Source organism: Pezoporus wallicus, unplaced genomic scaffold (genome assembly GCF_028554395.1).
Source record: "Pezoporus wallicus isolate ANWC-B61680 ecotype Strahan unplaced genomic scaffold, APGP_CSIRO_Pwel_v1 scaffold_6885, whole genome shotgun sequence".
NCBI lineage: Eukaryota > Metazoa > Chordata > Aves > Psittaciformes > Psittacidae > Pezoporus > Pezoporus wallicus.
In genome coordinates, this window is record NW_026638858.1 from 1,342,738 (window position 1) to 1,369,755 (window position 27,018).

The window sequence follows — 27,018 nt, forward strand, 5'->3', positions numbered from 1 at the left end:
CAGTCACCGGTTTGGCAGCTGAGGCTGAAAGCTGCAAAACACACACTGCCTGCATTCTAGCAAAACCGCCTCGGAGGCTGCTCTGGGGTTCCCCCCTCCTCTCTCCTGCAATCTCCCCCTTCATCCCACCCACTGCTACATTTCCCAGTGGACAAGGTTGATGCTCGCTGCCGGTTGCTCACTCCCCCAGAAGAGGAACTACACAGGTAAGGAAAAGAAAAATCTCTTTTCACCCTACTACAGCATTTTACTCAAAGAGAATTGCAATGACACGTCACGTGTGATGCAACCGTGTATTCAAAGCAGCTTCTGACCTCACCTGCCTTCAGCTGTGCTGGTGGAGTTCTCATGTGTGGAGCATCTATCACTTCTGGCTGTAATTTTGGAGCAGAATTATAGCCAGCTGCTTTTGCAAACAAATTGCTTCTGCACCTGTTGAAAATACATATCTAGCAACTCTTTTTTTTTTCAGAAAATATCCTGTATATCTGCAGCTCGGAAATGCAGCTTTACCTTGGCTGGAGATGGTTTCCTCACCACCCCAGCACAGCAAAGATCCACCCAAGTTTGCCAACCTACAATGCTTACTTACACAGAACTTGCTCAGTGGCATCTCCTTTAGGAGCTTGCTGCAGACATGAGAGTTGTGCCGCAAAGGGACTGTTGCATGAGAAGGTTGTATCTCGATAGCAGTGGAACTGGCAGTTGACACACAGACAGTATGGCAGAAAATAGCAAAATATTTTGGAGCCAAGGCAGCACACCGTGAGGCTGAACGATTCCCACTCTCCTTACCATCAAATCCCTCTAGAGAGTCAGCAAACTGCTTAATCTTTGCTTTTCACAAGGTTTTGTCAGGTACTGAAACATCTGCTTTGCAGAAGTGCTGAACATCCTTTGCTGCTGCGTAAAGCTGCACCATGCTCACCTGCAGTTCTCCATGAGCAGTACCTTGGAAAACAGCATCTGCTGCTGTCGGAGCAGGCTCTGAGAGAGGTCCTCTGTCTCATAGGCAAGCTGTGGTCAGGCCACCCATGGGCACGCAGTAAGCCCCACGTAAAGCCCCAGGGGAAGTTAATGCTCATGCTGGCAGAGCAGGTCTGGAGTGGTGCATGGGCAGCAAGGTTGGAAAGCAGCACAAAAGGCTTCTTACCACTGCCATGGCTGATGTTTCCCAGCCCTGTAGGTAATTGCCTGCCCTTAGTCTGCTTCCTCTTCCCAAGTCCTCAGCTACAGCTGGGGGTTTGTCTAAAACAAGAGAATAACTCATGCACACAAGGTAATGCCTACCTATACAGAGGCCAAACTGCAACTGCTCAGGTAAACTTGGTGGAACCAGTAGATGATTGTTGGGGCTTAACTGACAATTAATTGGAGCCAATTCACAGTTAAATATTTAACTTCGCACCTTTGGTCTCCAGGTTGTTTTTTTTTTTCTCTTCCTGCATATGCCTACATAAATAGGGATTTTTTTCCTACCAGAGTTTGAGTGTTGACATGCTTGTAACAACCAGCTTCTGCTTCTGCAAGCCCCAGTAAGGCTCACTGGCTCTGCAGGTGTTTCCTAGCCTGGCTGCTGGCTTTGCATCCCCTCTGCTTGCTTCCAAGCTCTTATCCCAGTAAAACCTCTCTCACTCTTCTCAACACTGGGTCAATCTCAGCAATACTTACCAAGAGGTTCCTGGAGTTTTGCTCTGGCTGCACAAGACCTATAATTTGCCCATAGCAAGCAGCAAATTAAGGACTAAAGAGTGCAAGCACACTGACTGCAGGACAGGGATTTTTTGTTGGCAGAGGTGTAAAGAAACCTGTTCAACTCCCCCTCCCCTCACCCCAGCTTTGCAGCACCCCTCCAGCCATCCCCTGGGTGCTGCCATTTCTACAACTGCAAACAAAAGGGTAACTGCACTCTTCTGCACTAGGTTTTTAAAAACAAAGAAGTTGAAGATATCCACATTCCTGCTCCTTAAAACAACAGCAGGATGCCATTTTCTGTGCTACACACAGCACGAGCTCTGGTAGGAGAGTGTGTATGGCCAGGTGGCTGCTCATTAAAAGTGCTGCTCCTTGCTAGGGAACTCCAGTGGTGGGTGGAACGGCAATACAGATCATGAGATGACCAGCTAGTTGGGTGTCAGAAGAAGAAAGGGAACTTCCAGCTCCCTGGGACAAAAATTGCATGCTCCCAGTCTGCTGATGCCTGGGAAGAAGAACCAACAACTCTCCAGGTTCATTATTCCCTTTGTGAGATGGTTTGGTGCAGGTTGCGTTCTCATCCCTGCCGCAAGCACCAGAAATCATTACAGAGGTGTAAAAACAGCAGCTATGCACACACACCATTACATGGTCACTGCTAGAGAGGTGTCTGTCTGCTGCTTCCGGTGACATTTCACTGATCATAAACAATTCAACGGAAGAGAGAGCTGAGGGAGGGGGGATACAATAGCCTTTCAGGTTTACTTTATCATATGTATGCTATGCCTGTCTATAGTGATCTCAACACCTAAAGCTTTCAGCAGACCTGGTGGTGAAGCTTTAACAAAGATTTCTTCTCCTTGTTGATACGGCTTAAGCAGGTAACCCACACCAGTAACACAGACTACACTGATTTGCTTGATTTCCAGTGTAGAATGTCATCAGGTGTCCAGCCAACACAGAGTGATGGGCAAGAGCTGACTACAGTGTTTAAAAAGGTGAAACTGTAGAGATTTCTTTTATATAAATACTCCAGTCTCAATTGCTTGTGTCCTTAAGCTTTTTTCCTGCCTCTGCTTGCATTAGTCCTCATAAAGCACCTGCCTGCTGCGCCAGCAGATAGCCAAGGGCAGGATCAGGCTGATGAAGAGCTCATTTTCCTCCAAAGGACCAATGCCATCCTCTCGCTCTTGGGTGCTAAGGCATGCTGCTGGGGCAGGCGAGCACCAGCTGCTTGGGGAATATCTCTTCCCAGCACTGAAAGAATTACTGAGGGCTCTGCATGACGCAAACCCTGAGCAATGCAGGCAGCCTCGTGCACAGCAGAAAAAGAGAAGGAATGATGGCCGCCTGCAAGAAATTCATCTTTATTGAAGCAACCATGAGTCACACAAGCTGCCAGCTGGGCTAAGGAATAACAATAGTGGTGGCCTGGACAATAGCAGCTGGAGCTCACAAGGGAGATTGTCTGGCACTGGAGAGAAATAAACTAGAATGTGGGTATGTTGGCAAGTGTATACAACCTCTAAATCCCTGCTAGACTGGGGCGTGTTGGTGACTGCTACAAGGTAGTTTGAGTAACATTCTGGAGCAGTTTGAACTTCATGCTTTTTACAGTGAAGTCAACGGTGAAGCTCCACTGGTTCCACAGGAGCGGAACGAGGAGTGATAGCCTCCCCCCCAGCACAATTCCTTCCAACACAAGGTAATTGCAGCCATGTTAAAATACTAGCCAGGTGCTGTAGGCTGTACTGCTATTCTTGTATGTGTAGCAGCTCCTGCCTGAGGGACAGGACCTGTCCTGAACTTCATCACAGGGATTTCCACATTTATCTCAATAAACAATTGCTACTTACTGTTTCTCATGGCTAAAAGCCACAACAAAGGAGAGGGGTGAAAGCTGTTGTTGGTTCAAGACATTGCACATAGCCATACAGTTTACAGCAGGTTTTCCAGCATGTGCTAAATCTATTGCAATGATGAGTTTCAGCTCAGAGGTGGCTCTGCCTCCTTGCAATGAGGGCAAAGCACACCAGAGAGCCATCACTTGAGCTAGACTGAGTGCTGATGGAGGCTTTTAAAATTTCTGTTTATTATTGATAAGGTGATGATGTAAAGAGAGGACATGGAGTTGGACATTGTATTGTTTGACCTGGCTGAAGATCAGTCCTGTTCTTTTATAGATTTAAACTTCAGACCTGCGTGTATGTGTAATATCAAAGTCCTTTTGTATTGCACAGCAGTGTTGTGGGTTAGTGAAGCTAGATAAACACAGAGCTAAGGATAGAAGTTGAACAAGCCCCTGTGAAAACAGTGTGGCATCAAGCTCTAGGAGGTTGACTACGTGCTAGGAATTAAAAAATCATGGTGTATTGCATTAATAAAGAGGAATAAGAGCGTCTGTTTGCTGGTTATTTGTTTCAAAGCTCATGCACTGTTTTTCTGATTTTTTTCCTGATCTCTACCAAAAGCTGGTAGCTGGTGTAAGTCTGGCAATATTTGAAAACAGGGGAAAAACAGCTGACAGTCATTGGCTTCCTACATACTTGAGCATGATCAGAAACATGCCCAAAGTCAATCAATATGAGCGTCCAAGCTACAAGAACACATTTCCCATCACCAGTGACACACCTTGTGTCCATATATTTGCCAATGGTCCAAGATTATCCCAGGCTGTGATCCAAAGCCATCTTCCTAGAAATATTACATCTTTGGGGGTCACAGGGAATGCTCAGATGACAGCACAAGAGAAGTTTGGTTTAATGCTGTGATTTTTGCTGGGCTTTTCTCTCCATCTTTGTCTTAAGGGGCTCTTTGTATCCTGTTTGTGGAGCTACAGCCCCTATGTCTCCTGGTGAGCTGATCTGCATCTCCAAGCCTAGGTGCATCATAGAATCACAGAACAGTCTGGGTTGGAAGTGACCTTAAAGTTCATCTCGTTCTAACCACGCTGCCACTGGCAGGGACACCTTCCACTTGACCAGGTTGCACCAAGCCCCATCCAACCTGGCCTTGAACACTGCCAGGGATGGGGCAGCCACAGCTTCTCTGGGCAACCTGCTCCAGTTTCTCAGTCCTCCAGTGCGTCTCAGGCCTTGTTCATTTTTGGCGAAGGTGTGGCACTGCTCCTCCTCAGAGCACCATCTGCTCTGACCAGCTCAGAAACACACAACAGCTAGTAGTGCAGGAAGGGGAAATGCATGACACACACACCCCGCTGCCTGAACCCATGTAAAGCCTTCCCAGGGGATTCTGTGTGTGACTTCAGACATCTTCCTGTGCAAAATCTGGCTCTGCCTGGTGGGGATGCCCAGGTGATGGATTTCTACCTCTCTCGCAGAATGTATTTTCCTTTCCTATCCAGGTTGCTGCTGAAGTGGATGGAGAACCAGAGGAATGAAGTCAAGATCATTCCATAAACCTAAAAGGAAATACATGAGATGGGCACACAATTAAATGCTGAACTTATTATGATGTTCTACTTGTGCAAATAAGCTATCATAAGTGCTGCCTATTAGTCCACTTGGCACTTCTGAATTTATGTATTGGGATGTAACATTTTTCTTGAGAGCTGTTTTCTGGTAGAATGGTGAGCACCAATTGGAGGGGAAGAGGAAGAAAAAAAATAAAAAGAAAGACCAACATGTGGCTAAAAAGCATCTGATAAGAATTAGCACAGTACAGCTCAAACCTGGCCCTGAAAATACCAAGAAATGAGATGAAACCAGGAAATTCAGATTTCAAATTCTAACCACAAAACATTTCTCTATGCAAACAAACAGATCTCTCTCTTAATAACATCCTTTTGTAAAGAGAACATAGGGAGAAACAACCAAACCAAACCAAACCATAACAAAAAACCCAAACAGTCCTCATGTATTGTTTGGAGTAAAAAAATCCCAACAAAACAAAACAAAAAAAAAACCTTAAAGTCCAACCCCCACCCCATGCACGTGCACACTTGAGAAGGCAAAGGACAGTACATTTCCTCTGTATTTTAACATTCTCCCTAATATATCACAAACCAGGATTACACAGGCAACATATCAAAGGTAAGGCTGCTGTCGGAAGGATAAACAATGTGCTTTTCCCCCAAAGCCTCTGCCTTAACATGCAAGTGCCTTTGCTTGTGGATTGATATGGGGCCACGTATGCATTGTTGGCTGAGGAATAGTGACATCAGAGCAGTTATAGTCCTTGTTGCATGCCTCCCTTGCATCCTGCCATCACAATAGTGAACTGTGCAGTGAGACTTCCTCTAGGACACACTTTAAAGAGAGCTGCCTTATATGGCTATGGCATCAAGCTGTGAAAAAGAGATATATATAATAAAACCCGCTCCCACTTTTGTCTGAATATAGCTGCAGTGAAATTCCTCCTATACCTGAGAAAAATTAGAAAGTGACACCATGTATTCACACATGACTTTACATTTATAGAGCCATAGCAATGCCTGATGGTTTTCCTAATTTACTACTAGGAGTATAAAACACAAAAATGCTTGTTCCTCTGGGCTTTATTTAGATGAAGAAAAGTCTTCTAACTCATAATTGTGCCAAGGCAGACAGAAGGAATTAAACAAATCAGGCAGGAAAGGTTGCCCCAGCTGGAGAGCAGCATGGAGATACCACAGCAGCCCGAATCTGCCTTCTTAGTGAAGAAACAAATCTCTTGGTATGTACTTTTTTCTGGTGTGCTTCAACACACATGCAGGGCCCCTGTGTAGAGGCAATTACAGCAATACACCTCTGCCAAGCATGCAAGCAGGCTTGTTTTAATTAGCACTCTCCAGCTCTGAAGGGACATTCCCCATGCGGCCATCGAGCTCCCTCACCACCTAAGGACATGTTCCTCTTGCAGTATCTCATTTTTCCTTTTGTCTTCCCCCAAATAAGACTCAGAAATTCAGTACAGACCCTTTCTACCCAAATCATCCTACCCCTCCTCTGCAAGATCCTATTTCAAAGACGGTACCTGGGAGCCCATGCTACTCTCCTCTGCTCCTTACAAGCCTGTGCTTTACCCACCCACTGCCCAAGATGCACCTTCCTGGGCTTATTAGTGGTCATTAAGAGGATGAGACCTTCCCTTCCCACACAACTCTCCAGCTCCACTATTGGTGCTCAGCAGCTTTAAAGACCTTCCAGCTCTGGTCAAACAAAGTGACTTCCCGAGCTGAGCTGGGAGGCAGCCAGTGAGTGCTGGGCAAGGAGAGGCAGCAAGTTTCCTAATACAGAGCTTTTACTGCATCTCCTTTTCCATAACTACTGCCGGCTTCCAACCTCATCTGCAAGCCCTGCGCCGGGTGACACAGCATCTCACTTGCAGGAGAGGATGCACAGGCAAACCTGGGTGGGTGAAATGCCAGCTCCCGCTGCTCCCCAGTCCCACCTGTCATGCCTGGTTTGGTCAGAAAAAACAGGCAGCAAGGCTATTCCTGCAGGAGAAAACCTCCATCCATCAGCCTGAATAAGACAGGTCCTGGCCCTTTCATAATTTCCACAGGGCAGTCCACCACTGCTTGTTTCTCTACCCCAGTCTCCAAAATTACCCAAAATTCTAGCTTCTGGGGGCTAATTTAGGATATGTTTCCATGCTGGAGCCTGCCTCCTGGGGCCAAAGTGAGAAGGAACAAACAGATACCGTGAAGCCAATGGTGATGCCCAGGAGTGTGGTGACAAAGTCCATGTGCTTCTTCAGGAAGAACTGGATCTCTCGGAGGCAGTCCTAGGGAGAGAGAGACCCTTTGCAGTGCAGCAGCAGCTCAGCTGTGGGGCTTTGTCCCCGCAAAGAACACTTGCCACAAGCCAGGATAGAAAAGGAAACAAGAGGAGGATGCAGCATTGCACAAATGGGCTGCTGTGTGATCAGCTCTCCTTTATCCTGCTGCTGGCTGCAACATGGGAAGACAATCATCTGCAGTGTATTTCCTATTGCTACAATACACCTACAATTTCCTTGGTATGATGTGTTTCAGACTGTGGGGGATTTGTGCATGTACGGGTAAGTGTGGTCATGCAAACTTCCTTTTGTTTCCAACCACTGGAAAATGAAAAGAGGGAAAAGACAAGACAGAAAAGCAGAGCACACTGTAATGCTAAATACACTCCTCAAAGACACTAATGAACTGCTCAATTTTGCAAGGTTTCGCAAGTATTAATATACATTAGCTTTAAGCATGCCAGCAGCCCCACGGAAATCCAGGAGGTGTTAGCTAAGAGAGCCATTTAAAAAACGCAAGAGCCTGCCCTTGATTAAGTGATTTGCAGAGTGAAGTAAGAGCACGCAAAGCCAGGAGTGAATGCAGCGCAGCTACCAAGCACTGTGGTTCTCTGGGTTGCAAAATGCATCCCCCTAGCCTACCTCCCCTGGCTCGCTACCAGAGGGAACACAAAACTTGGGGGGGGGGGGGGAAGGAGGGGAACAGTCACCCACATAGTGCCTGGTTTAACTCTTCCCTCCCTTTCTGCTCTTTGAGCTCTTTGGTCTATTCTGCCCCTGCTTCCTGGATGCAGTGCTTTGAGAGGCTGCGCCACTGGCTGATGCGTGCCTGCGCATCATGATGTCCTGTTAGCGTGTGACATCTTTGCCTAGCAAAGTTTTTGTATAGCTGTAGCAAAACGGTTTTGTTTTCCATCAACACACATATTGATGCTGGAAACTTCAGCTACTTCAGCTGATTTGGCTACTCCTGTGGAAGAAAAAACATCAGAGATGATGAACTTTGCTCAGAGAGTATGAAGTCTATGTTACGGCTTCAGCACAGAGGCAGTCTAATACTGGTGGCTTCTCCATCAACCTCACTGAGCTACTGAAAAGAGGAGGAATGAAATATACTTGATGACGCTACTGCTGGGCATCATCACTCTGCTTCATGAGGTGCTCATTTTAGTACTTATTTAATGCCTGGGAAAAAGCAATTACAGAAAATTCCACATTTATTGTTAGTGTGACACTTCTGAAGCCTCAGAAAGTAGTGTCAAGTGGAAAAGTCCAACATGTGAGCTCAGACATATGCCATGATATCTCACACTCTGCATATGCAGGAGATGAAGAGAAAGCTGGAGGGAGGTGACAGGCTGTAAACACAGGCATTTTGAAGGGTTTCTAGAGCTGCAAAAGAAACCACATCTGTGAGTCTGACACCTGTGATCCACTGGGGCTCCTCCTTACTGAAACAACAAAACCCCACCACAACTAACCCCCAACCAAAGTAACCCCAAACTGTGGAAAAGCCACAGTTGTCATTAACAGTTACTGAGTAGCAGCACAGCCCCACTGTGTGGATGAGGAAACCTTTCCCTTACCTGTCCGGCATCATTTGCCTGGCCAGGTGGGCATGTCTTGCTGTCAATGTTGGTTGTGTCCCCAAAAGGAGAATGCTTCCCACAGCACAGGAACTGGAAAAAGATGGAGAGATCTGCCAGCCACACACCGGAGCTCTCTCCTTGCCACCAGCTGACACAGCAGAAGGCATCAGTGATGGGCCACACTTCTCCCCTGCTGCCACAGGCAGGGCTATACAAGCAGGGCTGCAAGGAGCGAAGCATGTAGGTATGCAATCAACAACTACAGCAATGGAGGTTAAATTCAGAGGAGGCACATGGATCTTGCCCCAAATTTGCCTATGCTTTTCCAGGACTGCTGCCTGAGGCTGTGGCCAAGCCCTCCCTCCATGGTCACACCAGCTCTCACAGTGTCTAGTCTGGAAAACCGAGGGATGCAAGGACCCCAGTGTTTGTTATGGGCTGGGAGGATCCCCAGCAACACCCACTATGGAAATGGGTTCCTATAGCTGGGGTGAACTGGCCAGCTTGGAGCTCTAGCAAGGGGATGCCCATGGAAGTAGAGGGACTGTTTCTCCATCAATTAAAGTAGCTAAAATGAGCAACTGATGAACTGATAAAGCTGGGTATTGTGCCTGGTTCTCCTTGACAAGCAGGACTCTGGGTGTACTGCTCCAAAAGTCTGCAGAGCAAGCACCACTCTGGCTGGTCATGGCTGAGGGCCACCACCATCATCGCAATGAGAAACATTTGCCTTTTCTATGTTTTGAGAAGCATGGATGAAAACAGCTTCAGAAAGTACTTGTTACAATGATTTAATAAAACACAGGAGGATAAAGGGAGTTGAGTGGGAGGTGGATGGAACAGCATCTCCTTTACTTAGCAGGAACTCAGGAGTTTCTCACCACGGGGGACACCCTCATTTCCTGTGGCTTTGAGGGCAAACATCCTCCCTGTGCTCTGGGTCACCACCCTTGCCCACCTACCAAGCTAAAGAGAAGTCCCCTGCCCCAACAGCATCCTGGGTGGTAGGTTTTGGGAGCTTGCTAGCAGTCTCCAGGATTGCAAGAGGCCTGGTAGCCTCCAGTACTCCTCAGTCATAGGCTCAAGGATAAACAGAAATAACCAAGTCCAAATGCTTCTGCCACACAATGTGGAATTCTCTCCCTCTCTTTGCCTGTCCAGGGACACAAGAGGTGTATGTCCACTTTCTTGTACTACAGATAGGGAACACAGCAGAGGGCCTGCTTAGACAGACAATATGTATAACAGCTACTGTGCAGAAGTGCTGATGATCTCACATATGAATGATGCTCAGGGACGTGGCCCTCTCCTCCTGTTGGTAATCTGGTTGGTCAGACCTTGGAGAGGAAGAGTAGGAAGGGAGGAGCAGACTTCTTAGCAGGCTGGAGTACTCTACTCCTGAGGGAAAATGAGACTGCAGCATCCACGAGGCAGAACACAGGCATCAGACTCAGCCTGCTGGAACCTTGGGAAGATACCCTAGGGCAAGGTTTTCTGCTAAGGCTGAGAAAAACAACTTACTGCTTTGTGGATGGCAGTCAGCTCGTGCCTCCTGAAGCTGGAGGCATTCCTCCTCACCTCCTCATACACAAGATCATACACGTCCATCATACTCTCTTCCACCTGCAATGAAAGAAGAGATCTGTACACACAAAACACTGGCACAGTTGTCTCTGGAGGGAAAAACACTCTTGCGTTCCCCCAGAAGCTCTTCCAGGTATAGCAAGACAAGCAGTGCAGCTATTGTATGACTACCATGTAGCAGCAGGAGCTGGTTATGACCTCCATTCACCAAGGGGCACCTAAAACATGGCAAATCCCATGAGAGAGGGTGTGATACTGCATGTGTACCACCTTATGCTATGCATGGACACTTTAGCATCACACTGAGGTCTCACCAGCTGACAGCTGGAGCTTTCCACCAGTTTTGGGTTTAGTGTCAAAGAAAACTCAGGTGCCTGTGACCAGTGTGCCTCTGATTTCCTCTGCCAGGAAGGGACGACACCATCTCCCCATCCTGATGTCACTGTGAGGACAGGCACACATGACAATGAGGTGCTAAAATATGAAGGTGAGAGGGCCTCAGAGAGCTGGTGTTATCCCAGTGACAAAGCAGTTTCCCTGAACAGGGCCAAAAAAATAACGGAGTGATTCAGTGGTGAATCAGACCGCAAATATTTACCCAATATGTGAGAACTTGCAGCCTGACAGATCCCAGCCAACTCCCACTCGGGTGTTGAAGAAAAAAATACGACAATTGCCTTCAGTGCCTGGAGTCAAACCTCTGCTTCTTGCTTTCATTTTCCCTCATTTGCACAGCAGCATCGATCTGAGGGGGCCTGCAGGCAGCATTTGGCTTCCAGGAGGGAAAATCTATTGATGAGAGAGATGGAGTGAGTGGCCACACAGAGAGGGACGGGCACCCCAGGAGCAGCGCCATCTCTCCTGAAAGTGAGTCTTTTCAGCTCAGTCTTAAGGGGCTGAACTTGGAAATTGCTCTAGGGGAAAAGAAAAACGGAACACTGTCTCCTCAGGGGTGAAACCAGGGTAATTCAAGGTGATTACAGCCATCACTGCAATACTGCTCTACCCTGCCCAAATTCAATCAACTGACAGAGGCTGATAACCAGAGAGAGACAGGTTGAGATTACTTGTATCCAACTCATCTCCCTGCCACCAGGTAGAGAGTTTAAAAGCTTACATCAGAAAATGTTCCACAGCTATCATGGCATAGAAATTGAGTGGCTTGGAAGTTTCTCAGCATTTATCTGCAGCAAAACTGCCACTGCACCAGGATGCTCCATCACTTGTCACAGTGCAATTTGTAGGTGAAGCAGAAGCAATCCACCTTAAACAAGAGGTCCAGTGATGGAGGTACCACAGATATTCTGAGCCAAGGAAAAAATCCTTCCCAGCAAGATGCACTGTGCTGAGCTTTCCCATGCAGGTAAGGATGGAGGATGCTCATTCTGTCACCCCCATGTATCGAAGTACATCGAGTGGAGTCTGCAGCAGTAAGAAAGGATCTCTAGCAGACTTGTGCACCATCCTTCCCCTGAGGAAGCCTTAAACGCCAGTAAAAAGGAGAACATCCAAAGTTCTCTAACTCCTTGTGGGACACAAACCAGCTTCCCATCAGCAGCAATGAAATACATGGATTCAATAAAAAGACTGTCCATTTCCACTGAAGAATTGAATAAAGAATAATGAAAAAAGAATAATCTTTTGACCTCCTCCTGTGGCCTCGTGTTGCTAAGGAAGGAAGAACAGAGCAGCTGTCTCCCTAACCCAAGAAATTATTATATTTCAAATATCCCAACTCCAGTTTAAGATGCAGGAATAAAGACTATTTTATGTCATAGCAACATACAAATAGGTCTCCGTAATGTACTGGTGTTGCATATGCAATTTTCTCATTTTTATATTTATCATTAGGCTCAGGATGCTGACCTTACCTACAAAAGGCCTACATGTAGATGACTTCAAAAACTAAAAATTAAGAAAGGCTTCAGTCAACTTGCTAGACTCAGGAAAGGGTTCAAGTGTGGAAGGCAATCCAGAAGTTTAACCACTTCTACAGATCTACTAAACTCTGGGCCAGGAAATGTTGGGATAGGTAGTTTTAAGCCTTCTGCCTTGGCTGGACTCATTCCCCAAAACCTCATGAAAACTGGTAAAAATGCTCAATTGCAGTGAGTTTTGGGCTGGATCTGGCTGCTTACTTTACAGTCATATTCAACTTAAAGCAAGGGAAGATGAGACTTTGTCCAGTGATGTTTCATCTGCAATGGTAGTCACAGGCTCCCTAGCAGCAAAGCAGGCTCTGACAATGCCACCAGAACCAATTCACTATGCAGGGAGGTCAATGCTCATTACGTGTTTTGCGCTGATAACAAAACCCAGGGCCCACCTGAGGCTTATGTCCTCCTCAGCAGCTTCTCTGGTGGTTGTGCTGCACAAAGCAACCTGGGAGGAAGGCAGGTGAGCTGCCCAGATGTTGGCAGCTGCCAGACTGGCGAGCTCCTGCCAACTGCATAAAACCATGAGAGTATCGATTTGATCTTGAGAGGTCCTGCCTGAAGCAGTGGTGCATGCTTGAACCTTCCTCCTTGTACTGTGCAAGGACATAAAACACAGACTAAACCTGTTTGAAGGATAAGAGTGAATAGGAAAGAACTGAAAGAACAATTCACCCATAACAAAGCTATGGCATAAAATTGCTCCAGCTGTTGGAAACAATAAGGGAAGAAACCATGAGCAGTCACCAGCTCTACTACAGTGATGGTGATGATGATGGGACTCGATTTGGGAGGCCAGGTCTCCTGGAGCCTGGTGTAGCTGACAGGGAAGAGCAGTTTTGGTAGCAGGCTTGCCAGGCTGGTGAAGAAAGCTTTAAACTAGATGTATTAGGGGAAGGGGGCATCATGCCATCTCAACACACCCAGTCAGTTGCCAGCACCTATAATAAATGCTCATAGCAATGTAGAGATAACCCAGCCACTCCAGCCAATGAGCCGGCTTCATTTGGAGCTCGGCTAAGATGCCTCTATACAAATGCCTGTAGCATGGGGAACAAACAAGAGGAATTAGAGATGTGTGCACGTCTACGGGGATATGATATAGTTGGTATCACAGAAACATGGCAGGATGGATCCTATGACTGGAGTGTTGGAATGGAAGGTTACAGGCTCTTTAGGAAAGACAGGCCCGGCAGACGGGGAGGGGAGTTGCTATTTATGTTAGGGAGAGGCTGAAGACTATGGAAAGACAACTTCCTTCTGCAAGTAATAGAGACAAGGAGAGGTGCCATGCTTGACCTCATGATCACCAACAGGGAGGGGCTGGCTGGAAATGTGATGCTTCAGGGCAGGGGGGGCCAAGGCTCTTGGTTGATATTCAAGGATCACCTGCTACAAGCTCAGGAGTGTTGTGTCCCAACTAGAAGGAACTGCAGCAGGAGGGCCAGGAGACCTCCATGGATAGATAAGGTATTGCTGAGGAAACTTAGAGGGAAAAAAGAGGCTTACAAAAGGTGGAAGCAAGGACAGGCAGCCTGGAAAGAATACAGGGATGTTGTCCGGGAAGCTAGGGACCAGGTTAGGAAAGCTAAGGCCCAGTTAGAATTAAACTTGGCTAGGGATGTGAAAGAAAACAGGAAGGGATTCTATAGGTACATCGTGAATAAAAGACAGAGTAAGGACAACGTGGGCCTTCTCTGGAAGCTCTCAGGAGAACTGGCTACAAAGGATTTGGAAAAGGCTGAGGTTCTTAATGACTTCTTTGCCTCGGTCTTCACTGGCAAAGGCTCTGACCAAACCACCCAAGTCTTGGAAGGCAGAGGCAGGAACTGGAAGAATGAAGACCCTAGGCACACTGTAGGAGAGGATCCTGTTCAAGACCATCTTAAGAACCTGAATGCGCACAAGTCCATGGGACCTGATGAAATCCACCCGCAGGTCCTGGAGGAGCTGGTGAATGAAGTTGCTAAGCCACTGGCCATCATATTTGAGAAATCATGGCAGTCAGGTGAAGTTCCTGACGACTGGAAAAAGGGAAATATAACCCCCATTTTCAAGAAGGTGAAAATGGATGACCCGGGGAACTACAGACCAGTCAGTCTCACCCCTGTGCCTGGCAAAATCTTGGAGCAGATTCTGCTGGAAGGCATGCTAAGGCACATGAAAAACAACAAGGTGCTTGGTGACATCCAGCATGGCTTCACTAAGGGGAAATCCTGCCTAACCAATCTGGTGGCCTTCTATGATGGGGCTACAGAACTGATGGACAGGGGTAGAGCAGTTGATGTCATCTACCTGGACTTGTGTAAAGTGTTTGACACTGTCCCACACGACATCCTTGTCTCTAAATTGGAGAGACATCAATTTGATGGATGGACCACTCGATGGATAAAGAACTGGCTGGATGGCCGCACACAAAGAGTTGTGGTCAATGGCTCAATGTCCAGTTGGAGACCAGTAACAAGGGGTGTCCCTTGGGGATCTGTGCTGGGACTGGTCTTGTTCAACATCTTTGTCGCAGACATGGACAGTGGGATTGAGTGTGCCCTCAGCAAGTTTGCTGATGACACCAACCTGTGTGGTTTGGTTGATATGCTGGAGAGAAGGAATGCCATCCAGAGGGACCTTGATACACTTGTGAGGTGGGCTGATGCCAACCTTATGAAGTTTAACCATGCCAAGTGCAAGGTCCTACACCTGGGTCGGAGCAATCCCAGGCACAGCTACAGGTTGGGCAGAGAAGAGATTCAGAGCAGCCCTGTGGAGAAGGACTTGGGGGTGTTGGTCAATGAGAAGCTAAACATGAGCTGGCTTCAGTGTGCACTTGCAGCCCAGAAACCCAACCGTATCCTGGGCTGCATCAAAAGGAGCGTGACCAGCAGGTCAAAGGAGGTGATCCTGCCCCTCTACTCTGCTCTTGTGAGACCTCACCTGGAGTACTGTGTGCAGTTCTGGTGTCTTCAGCATAAGAAGCACATGGAACTGTTGGAACAAGTCCAGAGGAGGGTCACGAGGATGATCAGGGAGCTGGAGCACCTCCAGTATAAGGACAGACTGAGAAAGTTGGGGCTGTTCAGCCTGGAGAAGAGAAGGCTGTGTGGAGACCTCATAGCAGCCTTCCAGTATCTGAAGGGGGCCTATAGGGATGCTGGGGAGGGACTCTTCATTAGAGACTGTAGTGACAGGACAAGGGGTAACGGATTAAAACTTAAACAGGGGAAGTTCAGATTAGATATAAGGAGGAAGTTCTTTACTGTGAGGGTGGTGAGGCACTGGAATGGGCTGCCCAAGGAAGTTGTGAATGCTCCATCCCTGGCAGTGTTCGAGGCCAGGTTGGCCAGAGGCTTGGGTGACATGGTTTAGTGTGAGGTGTCCCTGCCCAGGACATGGGGGATGGAACTAGATGATCTTAAAGTCCTTTCCAATTCTAATTATTTGATGATGATGATGGTTATCTCCAGGTACATAGTGACTGCTAAAGACTTCACTTGCACCCAGTTTCTGAGCTTGATTGTGAGTTGGCTTCTCAGTTATTTACTGGTCTTTTTCTCCATTTTGTAAAGCAGCCTAAAAGAACTGATGGCACAAAGGATTAAATGGAAAACGTTTGTAGCAGTAATTTTCTCTTGGAATGCGTGTCTGGACAAGCCTAAAAGTACAATTTGCTGATTAGATGTTAGTAAGGGAATACCAAACTACAAAGCCATTTTTTAAAGGAGCGAATTGACTGTAGTTCCTCTACATCATCTTTCTGATGTTTGCTAGGATCACTTGATTTTGAAGGGGAAAATTGCTGTCTTCATACAACACAGAGGTCTGTTTTCAAAGAGTACTGCAGGGATCTTTCTCATTTAAATGTTTCAGATGTAGGCATAAAGTACTAAATCTCAGTATTTATCACTGGCTGTTTCCTTCTATGGAGGAGACTGTGCCACAGAACATACAAGAGGTCTGCTTTAATGAGAAGAGACATACAAGAGCAAAAGATTGCAGTAATGAACCATCACCTTAGCAACTTTTCTGCCTGGGATGTATATACTCAGAGCTGTAGCTGAGCTCTGAAGCAGTGGTCACACACGGCAGCATCTATCCAGGCCTAAATGCCCTGCTAACTCATGCATGCCTTATGAGATAAAAAAATAAAAGCTGAAAGCATAAGACAGTCACCAGATGGTTTCACAACCTATCCTTATCTGCAATATTGTTTTATCCAGTGCAGTCGTTTTTTTCAATTAAAGTAAAAAAAAAAAAAAAGGAAGAAGGAATTTTGAGATTGTTTATCATCCTCTAAATCCTTTATCCCCCAAGAAGCAGAATTTATGCCTGCAGGAAGGCATTTACTCTAAACCATTAGTGTTCTTACCCTTGGCTATTAGAAACTAAAGCAAATTTCAGTCTTACCTCCTTCAGGAGGAAAACTGACATTCTTGACTCAGGTTATTTATCAAGGATAATTTTTACCTGTAACTGGATTTGGAACAGAAACATCAGACAAGGAGGTCAGCCTTCAGTTCCTGATCGCTTTGCAAACCAGAGTATCAATGAATCCTGCTGCCAGCAAATGCCTGTGCCTAGGCAACCTGAGCTAGTCACTTAGATGTACATTAGAAGACTAATGTAGACTGGACTGATGTCAAGAACAACAGACTGAGACTTACTCATGAACCATCTTTGAAACAGTCAGCAGCCAAAATTCCCTCTGCAAAGCTGGAGCTCAAGGACAATACAGTGAAAGGAGATGTCAGGATTATCTCAGAGACAAGCCTGTCTGCTTAACAGGAACACCCTCGACAAAGCAGAGCAGGAAGAGCAGCACAGTAAGCAAGAGGGGGAAACTCCTCTCCTGTTGTTCTTCATGCCTTTGAGGTACCAAACCAAGCATATGTGCTGCAGCCTCAGAAAAAATGGCAACCTCAGCAATTCATGTTCTTTCAGTGTCACCAAGAAGGATATACTGACTAGCATCACTCAGGAATGCCCCTTCAGCAGTGGCTACTGCAGACTCCCTTGCTTAGCTATAAACAGCAAGTTAGTCAGTTAAGATGGGAAAATGGAATAAAGTGGTTGATTCACTCAAAATCCTTCCTTGCTGCAGTAAAAAAACACCCACCACATGTCTACATTTTGCTACTCTGTCTTCCCTTTCCTCCCTGGCAGGCAGAAATGAACACCTTCACAGCATGTCAGAAATGGGGTTAAAGGAGGAAGATGCAACTGCTTGGGTTTCAATAAAGCAATGGTGCAACTGCAGTGAAATAGAGGAGGTAAAATTGCTCTGGGCACTTTCGCCAAGCAGTAGAGCAACTCCCACCACTTGGAGTGAGCACATGGTAACATGGGCTCCTCCCCACACTCTGCTCAACCAAGACATCATTGCCTTATCCAACGCAGTCATTACAGCTTGCTGCAGCTGTGTACTTCCTTCACAGCTCCCTCCTCTCCAGCCTTCCTCAAGCCAATCAATCCCAGCGGCAGAAATACACCCAGTGCTGCAAACCTGAGCGGCCTTTGAGGACTTCCATGGAAAACTGCACAAGATAAGAAGGTGCTGCTCCCCCCGACTGGTGGTGGTCATTGAACTGCTCAAGCGAGAAGACCCAGATGAGGCTTTTAGCAAAATGGTTTTCACTTTTTCTTTTCAATGTCTCTCTAAAGATTATATATCTATATATAGATATGTAAACATTTTTTTATATATATGGACTTCCCCCCACTGTCTGGTTTTGAAAGAGGACCACGCAAACCGTGACCATCTTATGGTCTGTCACTGAGGGAATACACGGAAGGAGAAATACCATCACAGAACAAAAAATTCAGGAAAAGAAAAGCCTTACAAATCTGTTTACTTCTGATCCTAGCACTTCCATCAGGCCCTTGCACAAAATATTTAAAACAAGGAAAGTGCTGAGCTGTTACACTCTCACCTCCTCCTCACTTCCCATCTCCAGGTCTCAAAAAGAACAGCAAAATTCTAGCTGCATGGGTGCTATACCTCCCACTCAGACAGTGGGCAGGGGTGCATCAGAGCCATCTCTGTGATACTTGGATTCAGCCAGGAGCATCACTTTGTGATTTTGGCAGAGCACCAAATACTTTACAGGGAAGTATAGAAAAACCAGGCAGGAAGTTAATCAACCCTCATGAGTTTTTCTCACTAAATCCTCCAGATCTATGGCTGCACCCCTTGCAAGTGACACCAGCCTCAGTGTATCAAGGTCCTCCTGGTTTTTTGGTTTGGGCATGAGGGGAGGAACTGTTTGCTTTTTTGTTGTTGGATTTTTTTTTATTATTATTATTTTTTTAACAAACTAAGTATTTCACAGAATCATAGAATAGTTAGGGTTGGAAAGCACCTGATGATCATCTAGCTCCAACCCCCCGGCCATAGGCAGGGACACCACACACTAGACCATGTTACCCAAGGCTCTGTCTAGCCTGGCCTTGAACACTGCGAAGGATAGAGCATTTACCACTTCTTTGGGCAACCTGTTCCAGCGCCTCACCACTCTCACAGTAAAGAACTTCTTCCTTATATCCAACCTGAACTTCCCCTGTTTAAGTTTGAACCCATGACCCCTTGTCCTATCACTATAAACCCTGATGAAGAGTCCCTCTCCACCACCCTTGTAGGCCCCCTTCAGATACTGGAAGGCTGCTATGAGGTCTCCACACAGCCTTCTCTTCTCCAGGCTGAATAGCTCCGATTTTCTTAGCCTGTCTTCATATGGAAGGTGTCCATTTTAAAACTGCAAAACCAACAGGCTGCAAAGGGTCCACACTGACCCTTTATGCTATTGTCATTCAAGATGAACAACATAGCAATTTATGAACCTCCCAACATCGTAGAAAATTATCCCAGTAATCCTTATTCTCTCACCCACAGTACTTGAAACCAGTGCCACTTTAGACCGCTTCCCAACAGGAAGTACTGAAAGATATTGAAAATAGTTTTAGCTTAAAAAACCCAGTTGTATCAGCAACAGAGCTAGCCCTCGGGGAGCACTGTCACCTTCCAGCTGGCGCTGGCTGCTCTGCTGTGATAAGCATCCTAACAGCAGTGTGAAGGTTGGACAGTGCCATGGTGATGGTGACCATCCGAGTGGTCTCAGGTACTGCGGGCTGATGCTGCTGGAGAAAGAACCTCCAGCTAACACTGTGCCACAGAAAGCAGCAGAAATGGGGCCATGCGGGTTCAGCATCAGGGCAGTGATAAATTATAAACCCATGAGTACAAATGCCTGAGTGGCGCCTCAGACAAAAGCGAGCAGTGTCTCACTGGGGGGAGTGGGCTGTTACTGTGTGATGAGAACATAAACACAAGGAAAGACTCACAATATTTAAAAACCCTATGGAAGGGGGAGGGGTTTCCCCCTCTCTTTTTCTTTCCCATGGACTTCAGAGACTGGACAAAGCTTTCTGCTTCCCTTAAAGTGATTGTGCCTGGCAGAATAACAGCAAGAGCAAGGAGGATATCGGATTATTCACAGTGTTAGCACAGCCAAATCACAGCTTTTTGAAAATAAGACCCCCATTAGTGGCCACAATTCTGATCCAGCACCACTGAATTGTAAACCAAAGGAAAACTATCTGTACGCTTTGGGTCTGCTTTCAGGAAACACCTGAATGCACCTTCAGTTTGTATTCAAGTCCCATTAAAGTCTTTATGACTTAAGCCAGCATTTGAGCATTGACTTCAGATGAGACAGACTGGACTCTGCACAAGTCTGCTCCTACACACAGCAGTGGAAGCAGTTACAGACACAAACACACCCTGAAGAAACCACAGGCTTGGTTTGCCACTAGAAGGATCTCTAGAATCCCACTTAAGAAATTACTGGGAAGTGCTGGGTCACTCCTTTCATATCTGCAGAAACTAGAGATGCACATGCTGCTTTTGTGCATGCAAAGATAGGATTTGCCTCCTGAAGACCCAGGCAATGCTGCTCCTGGCTTTGCAAAGGTGCTCGTTAGAAGGAAGATCCTGAGACAGGAGTAGCGCGCTGATCCCGTATGCAGGGAAGGGAGCAGGAAAGCTGCTCTTTTCAAGAAAAAGCCTCAAGTGTAGCAGTGCTTGTTATTTAATAGCTGCAACTGCTAATTCCAGCTTTGCACCCCAGGCCCTGTTAGAAAATCACCATCTCAGAAGATATCCCCTTGCTCATTAACAAAGCATAAAAGATTAATGTCCTCTTCCAGTAGGAGAAGGGAAGAGCAAACAGGTTCCTCTGAAGAAAGTTTCAAGCAAAGCAGCCTGAGAAGACAGTACAGAGGAGACCTAGATCTCACAAAACCCGTTCACTGGCCACATGTATGGGTTGACAGAGGAGGAATAATTACAATACTGAACAGAGAACATTTTAGATAAAGCATGATAAATGTCAGATTCGATACTTACTGCTGCATGTCTGGTATATGTTATTTTCAGAATAAAGACTATGTAACACCAAGTCTATCTGAATGCAGGTAACTTGAGATTTAAACAAGTGGCATCTGTCTGAAAGAATTCTGAAGGAGCTACAGAAGGTCACAAAAGCAGAAAAGAATGGGAAATGAGAAGATTCACATTTTGTTTACAGTGCCAGGTCTGAGGATATCAAATATTTAAAAATAACTCTTTTTATTGTTTTTTGTCCTTTTTCCCTGTCCTGCATAGTTGCTCTGTAAGAAGTGCTGTAAGCAGGGCTCTGAAACAGCCACAGATCAAAAATGGCATCTTTCTTTCATCATGTTCAAGTAACATTTCTATCTACTGCCTCTTGAAAATAACCATCAAAACAAATTTTCAAATGGCTTTCCCACTTCGGGTGATTTTCTGTAAGAGGGGTCTGCTTCTGAAGGAAGTGGAAAATTTAAATATTTTATAATTTTGGTTATCAAGAGGAATAAACCATTGAGAGTATCTGCGGTGGCTTGGTGTAGGAGGGACCTCCCATATCCCATCTCCCTGCTTGCAGAAGGAGGGGAAGGCTCTGCTTTCAGCATTACCTAAATTCATCACCTCACCCATGTGCAGGGAGACGAAGGGATCTACCAACGCCAGCTCCAAGCTGGCATTTCCAAACTGAACAGTCTGATTTTCTTTTCACTGGAAAGTCTAAGTGTTTTTCATGGGAAAATGCAAATTTGTTGCATGAACATGGGGACAGTAGCCCCTTGTTGCTTTCAGAAGCACTGATTCAGGCACGTGAAATGGGCATATTCATCCACATTCAGTTTTACATCCCCACATTCTCTTCCTTTCTTGGTAGCTGCATGAATCCCATCAGGCTTTCAAGACAACTGTCAATTTGGCCAGGTTTGATTTTTTTCCCTTGTACTACCACAAGTAACTATTTCTGACAGTACTGCCAGAAGGAGGGGGCTGGCGAGAGCACCTGCTTTAAGTTTGCTCTTTACTTTGAGAAAGTCAGACAAATAAACAGCTCTATAATGCGACTTCAGAAGTCTTCCCCCTGCTCCCATCAGTTCTGTGGAGCACTGTACTACCTGTCTTTGTCCTGGAGGGACAGTCACATCTGCATTTCTCTCTCACATCTGCATTTCTATCACTGGTGAGACAAGTTACCTTTCAAGCAAAACCGAATCTCCGTATGTTTTGTAAGTGACATGCCTAATTAAATCTTTCCTCATTTATATTCCCTGTTTCTCTCTGGATTTAGGAAACAGAGAATTTTGGCTACTAAATATGAAGATCAATTTCTGCTCTCCCCAGCAGCCTGCTACTGTGGCCCCAGGGATATCCCAGCCCCTGGATACGGATACCCACTGCAATGCCCAGGGCTGACCCTAAGCAACTCTGTGTGCCTCAACACAGCTTCCTCGGAACCTTCATCTCCTACACCACCCATCTACTACAGCACCAGCAAGCTCACGGGTAACAATTCAAACCCCAACTTTCTTGCATATTTGGCTTCATACAATCTTATCTTTCTGGTCCAGCATGACAACAGCCCAAACACCATTTTTCACACTAGAGTTTTTACTGTACCACTGCTGCCAGTTAATGAACACATATCCTGGATATTGCCAGAGACAACCTGAACCGTCACAACCCACCACGACCTTTGAATAGAGGCTCCCAAGTGGCATTATCAGGAATTAGAGCTGGCTGGAAATGACTTTTCAAAAGGCAAGCATTTCATTTGAAACAAAACAAAACAACCCTTGGAAAAAAAATCCCAAAGCTATTTAAAACAAGACTTGCATTTTGTTTTGCCTTCAGGACAAAGTGTTTGCCCTCTGTGAGGGTTTCCATGGCTTCTCCCTTCAGTGACCCCATTGGAGAGGCAGCTGATAAAGGCAGCCCTGTTCTTGTAAGAGATGGGTGGAACACAGCATGCATCTGATAGGTCTTGGCTTAGATGTCTTAATTAACACCAGATGTCCCTTTTATGGGAGAAAGTTGCTACAAAAAAAAATCCCTATCTGATGAGATGCTGGTGGTATTTCCTAGCAGCCGATGCTTACCTCCGTGCTGTGCGTGTATCTCCAGCAGGCAGCTGGGACCAATCCGCAGAAGGCCAGAGCAAAACAGAAAAATCCCTGAGGATGAAGAGGGAAAATACCATCAGTTAAAGGATGGGGGAAAAAATACCCATCTGAAAACACCATCAGGATGTATTTAATACACTTGTTTGAAGAAGTTTAGTTAAAAGTTAGAGCTAAACATCACTTTCTTTTAATATTCCTCATAATGCTGGTTAGTTAAAAGAAATTAGATGGACAATAATGTGATTCTCCATCAGGAGCCTTCTAATTAACCTGTGGTCATTTGAAGAGGTTGACCAAAAAAGCACCCATTTTCCTGCAGAGCAGTTAACCTGTTCTGCCCAAATTCTCCTTGGAAAGATTAAAAAAAAAAAAAAGAGAGACAAACATTATAGTTATAGTATGTTCCTCTTCTGCAGAAGGACCATACTCCAGAATAGCATCTTCTTACTCACAGGATTGAATCCCCAATGTTTAAAACCTGGCTACCAATTTCAAAGGAGGAAAACCCACATGGATAGTCCATGAAGAAGTGAGTACCCTTCCTTAAACCAGCACCATCCTAGTTAGACAAAAGAATGACATAAATATAATCAAGGCTAGCAAATGACCTTGAAGAGTCTAAACAACAACGGAAATAATGGAGGAGGTGGCTTGACTTTTGTCTTCTTCCCTAGGCTTGCAGAGCTGGAAGTTATGGGCATTGTCTCTTTATCTGAACAAATCTGGTCCAAAAAAAAAAACCCACCCTGATGTAAACAGCCTTTGCCTGTTGTGACAGCTGCACCAGAGGATCTCATTCACATTAAAAAAACGGAGAAAAAGACTGCTTGTAAAGCATTTGAAGGCCAAATGGGCTCATCAAATATGAATCCAGAGCTTAGTCTTGGAATGGCAAAAAATGATGAATAAGCACCAGTCAAAAATTATTGTCCTTACAAGTTTTTCCATGAAACAGTTCCTCTTCCAACACAAAGTTATGAAGTTATGTAGCAGGGAAAAATTATCCAACTGACTACAGATTATTTTGGTTTCTATTTTTTTTTTCTATGAGTTTTTTAATAGTATGATTTTAAAAAGATTAAATCTTTCATTAAAGTTTACCAAATTCAAGCTTAAGGAGAGGAAGAAGAACATTGCTGCTGCCAATCCTGTTTCAACAAAAACCTTTTGCTTAAAACCCAAACAAACTCCGATAACTCTCAAAACTCCCAAATTCCTCCATATGCAGGACAAAAGGAAAATGTATTAAATCAAATCCTGGAAATGAATGAGAACATGCCAGTAAATTGCCTTTTGCTGGTTCTTGTCCATGAGCTGCCTGCTGCATTTCTCTGCTTGGCAGGACAATGCCCTGCCCAGGGGCACTGCTCCAGCAACAAGACTGCCATTGGCATTACTCCACTTTTTTGTGGCTGCCTTGTTTCAGGCTCTGCATCAAATGCTGGGGGAAACCCTGGAACTGCTCTTAAGAAAAGCATAAATTATGTACGTCCAGTCTTTCCTTTTAATTTTTGGCAGCTGTCTGGCCATATAGGTGGTGAGATCACTCACAGCCTTGCCAGGAGCTGAGATAGGATAACACAAGACCCCAAAGGAGATGAAAGTCTGATTGAACACTGACATGACAAGGGGGATACAAGTAGTGAAGATGGGGAAGAGCATGCAGGGTGAGATGGCATGGACCAAAGCAGGTCACAACCAAGCCCAAACCCAGCCAAGGTAGGTGGTTTAACCTCTGAAAGTACAGCACAAACTGAATGGAGGAGGTGAGACTGCAGGAGCATTTCAGGTTGCTCCTCACTAGGACCATACCCTTCATTTTGCACCTCTTCCTGCAATCTCACCCCAAACAAAAGGCATAAGAAGTCAATGTTTTCACCAAAATCAAGCTCAAAGACAAGAAAAAAAAAAAAAGAGAGAAAACAATAGCAGAAAAAAAGCAGCACTGACAGCAATATGAAAGCTCTTTACACACATCATTCCAGTGTTTAATTGAGGGGACCCACCATGAACCTGGAGACTGAGAACACTGAGAAGTGTGTCAGTGGCACCACCCAGTTTTCTGCCCATGCTTTCCCTTCCTTCCCCCATCAGCTCTTACAACATCTCTCTGGGGCCAAAACCCCAGCAGATTAAGATCTCCCTTCTCATCTTCCCTTCCTCAGCTCCACCCCACACCTCAGTCCTTCACCTCCAGCATCAGCTCTCCCTTTATTTCTGTCTAGCTTCTCTGGGAATACCAAGAGGCAGCCCCTTGGGAACCTGCTCCAATCAGCCAGTGCAGAGCAATTACACGTCTCCAAGAACATCTTATAAATGAATTATAGGCTGCTTTTTCTCCTCCCAGCCTAAAGGCTTTTGTAAAAGCAACTTTCTAATTACATTAGAAGACATTCAAAAGAAAAAAGGAAAAGACATCGCATAGTTCACATACAAAATGTGGAAGGGTCAAGGCCGGTTCACCATCTCCCAGACTCCTGGAGCTCCTCAGAGCTGGCTGCAGAGTGCTCCTTGTTCCCTTTGCAGGAGGCAGCCACATCACCCTGTGGAGGGCTGTCACCAGCCAGGCATCAATTACTCTTTTATGGATGACCTTGTTTCCATCCTTGCTACAAGAAACAATTTGTCTTTGAGAGACTTGACAGAATGCACAGCCTTCTCTGTTGGTTGGTGTATCTTTTAATTCACCTTTCTGGCGCTGCCCTGACAGTTAAGGGGGTCCCTTAATCTCAGACTGGGTTCAGCAGCTCTACCAGACCCCTGCCCTCCCAGGGAAGGAGCCGGCTTGTGTTGTGTTCTGTTCAGCTCCAGCTGCTGTGGCCACTGCAAGGGTCAGCTCCCTGCCAGACTTCACAGCCCAGGGTCAAGGAAGATGGGAGCTAATTTCAGATCGCACCCATCCGGTTGTATCCCTCTCTTCCTGACCCAGTTCATCTAAGAACACACACTGGTTTTGCCTTTCCATGCAGCAAACATGAGACAGTCCAAAAGAGGAATCTGTTTTCAGCTCTAGCTAGACACATTGTCTCTGCCTATGCCTGCTTCCACTGGACCACTGGATGCCTTGCTTGGGAGTGCTGAACCAAGAGGGGTTGCACACGAGACATATTCATTGTGCAAGCAAGATGCTGAAGTGAGCTGCAGTGTTATTAAGGACTCTCTACACACTTGTCTGCAATGATACACCTGGGCACAGTAAAGCAAACAGCTTGTGCTGTGTGCTGGCCCTACTGACATCATTCTGGGTGAAAAACTCGGCTATATCAGGCATTCATTAAGGCCTTTTTGCCACAGAAATTATTTTGACCTGGTACGTGGAATAGCTACTCCATCCTGAACATGAATTTTGCTGTACAGAGGGGGTTTTAGGCTGGAAAGTTCAGGTATAAGAATTTTATTCTTATAGGGATATTCTAGTTGCTCCCTGTTTTTTTTTATCTCCCCTGTCTCCATCTGACACTGTTCCTTAAACCCCACTGGAGCCAGAGTCTTTTCTTTGTACAAGCAGTACTAGCAAAACTGCAGTTTTCCTTCCTTCTCCTCCCCTTCAATAGCGACATGGCCTTCAGGGACCCTGAGAGCTGCAGGATGTTTACATTCAGGACTGACTACATGATGGACCATGGATCACTAAACAGCAGGGTTTGCCAGAACTTGAGGACAGTCAATAAGCCTGTCACCACTCTCCCTAAGAGGAGCTTTAGCGATAATATGCAGGTTTTAGAACATAATTTTTATCCTTAAGTTCTCAGTTACTCTCTAGATACCTCACAAGCATCAGTGAATGCACAGCAGTGTCCGTCTGGTCTGTTGGTGCTGCTAATGCAGCAGAAAGACAAGCTCCTAAAATATGAGTGCTTTAGTCAGTTTGACCTGTTCTGGTTTCCAACCACTGTGCACCCAACTGTTGTTATTAGGACAGCACCATTAAGGCCTGCAAAGACTGAGGCCCCTCCTTTGCATATACACAAACCTTCAGATAGGCAGGCAGGGTAAGCATTTAT

General features: G+C 45.8%; 1 protein-coding gene across 2 annotated transcripts in view; it reads right to left on the minus strand.

Moving 5' to 3' along the window:
• Positions 1–902: 902 nt before the first annotated feature.
• Positions 903–27,018, minus strand: part of TSPAN32 (tetraspanin 32) — a 34,442-nt gene continuing 8,326 nt past the window's right edge. The window contains exons 4-9 of one of the 2 annotated variants that reach the window (XM_057412852.1): positions 22,991–23,065; positions 10,527–10,628; positions 9,003–9,095; positions 7,339–7,422; positions 5,025–5,116; positions 903–1,248 (exon numbers count right to left, since the gene is read on the minus strand). In XM_057412852.1, the coding sequence (XP_057268835.1) occupies positions 1,227–1,248; positions 5,025–5,116; positions 7,339–7,422; positions 9,003–9,095; positions 10,527–10,628; positions 22,991–23,065 (468 nt within the window). In that variant the 3' untranslated portion in view covers positions 903–1,226. Of the gene's footprint in view, positions 1,249–3,765; positions 5,117–7,338; positions 7,423–9,002; positions 9,096–10,526; positions 10,629–22,990; positions 23,066–27,018 lie in introns of those variants that run through there. The other variant, XM_057412853.1, reaches the window with a different exon arrangement.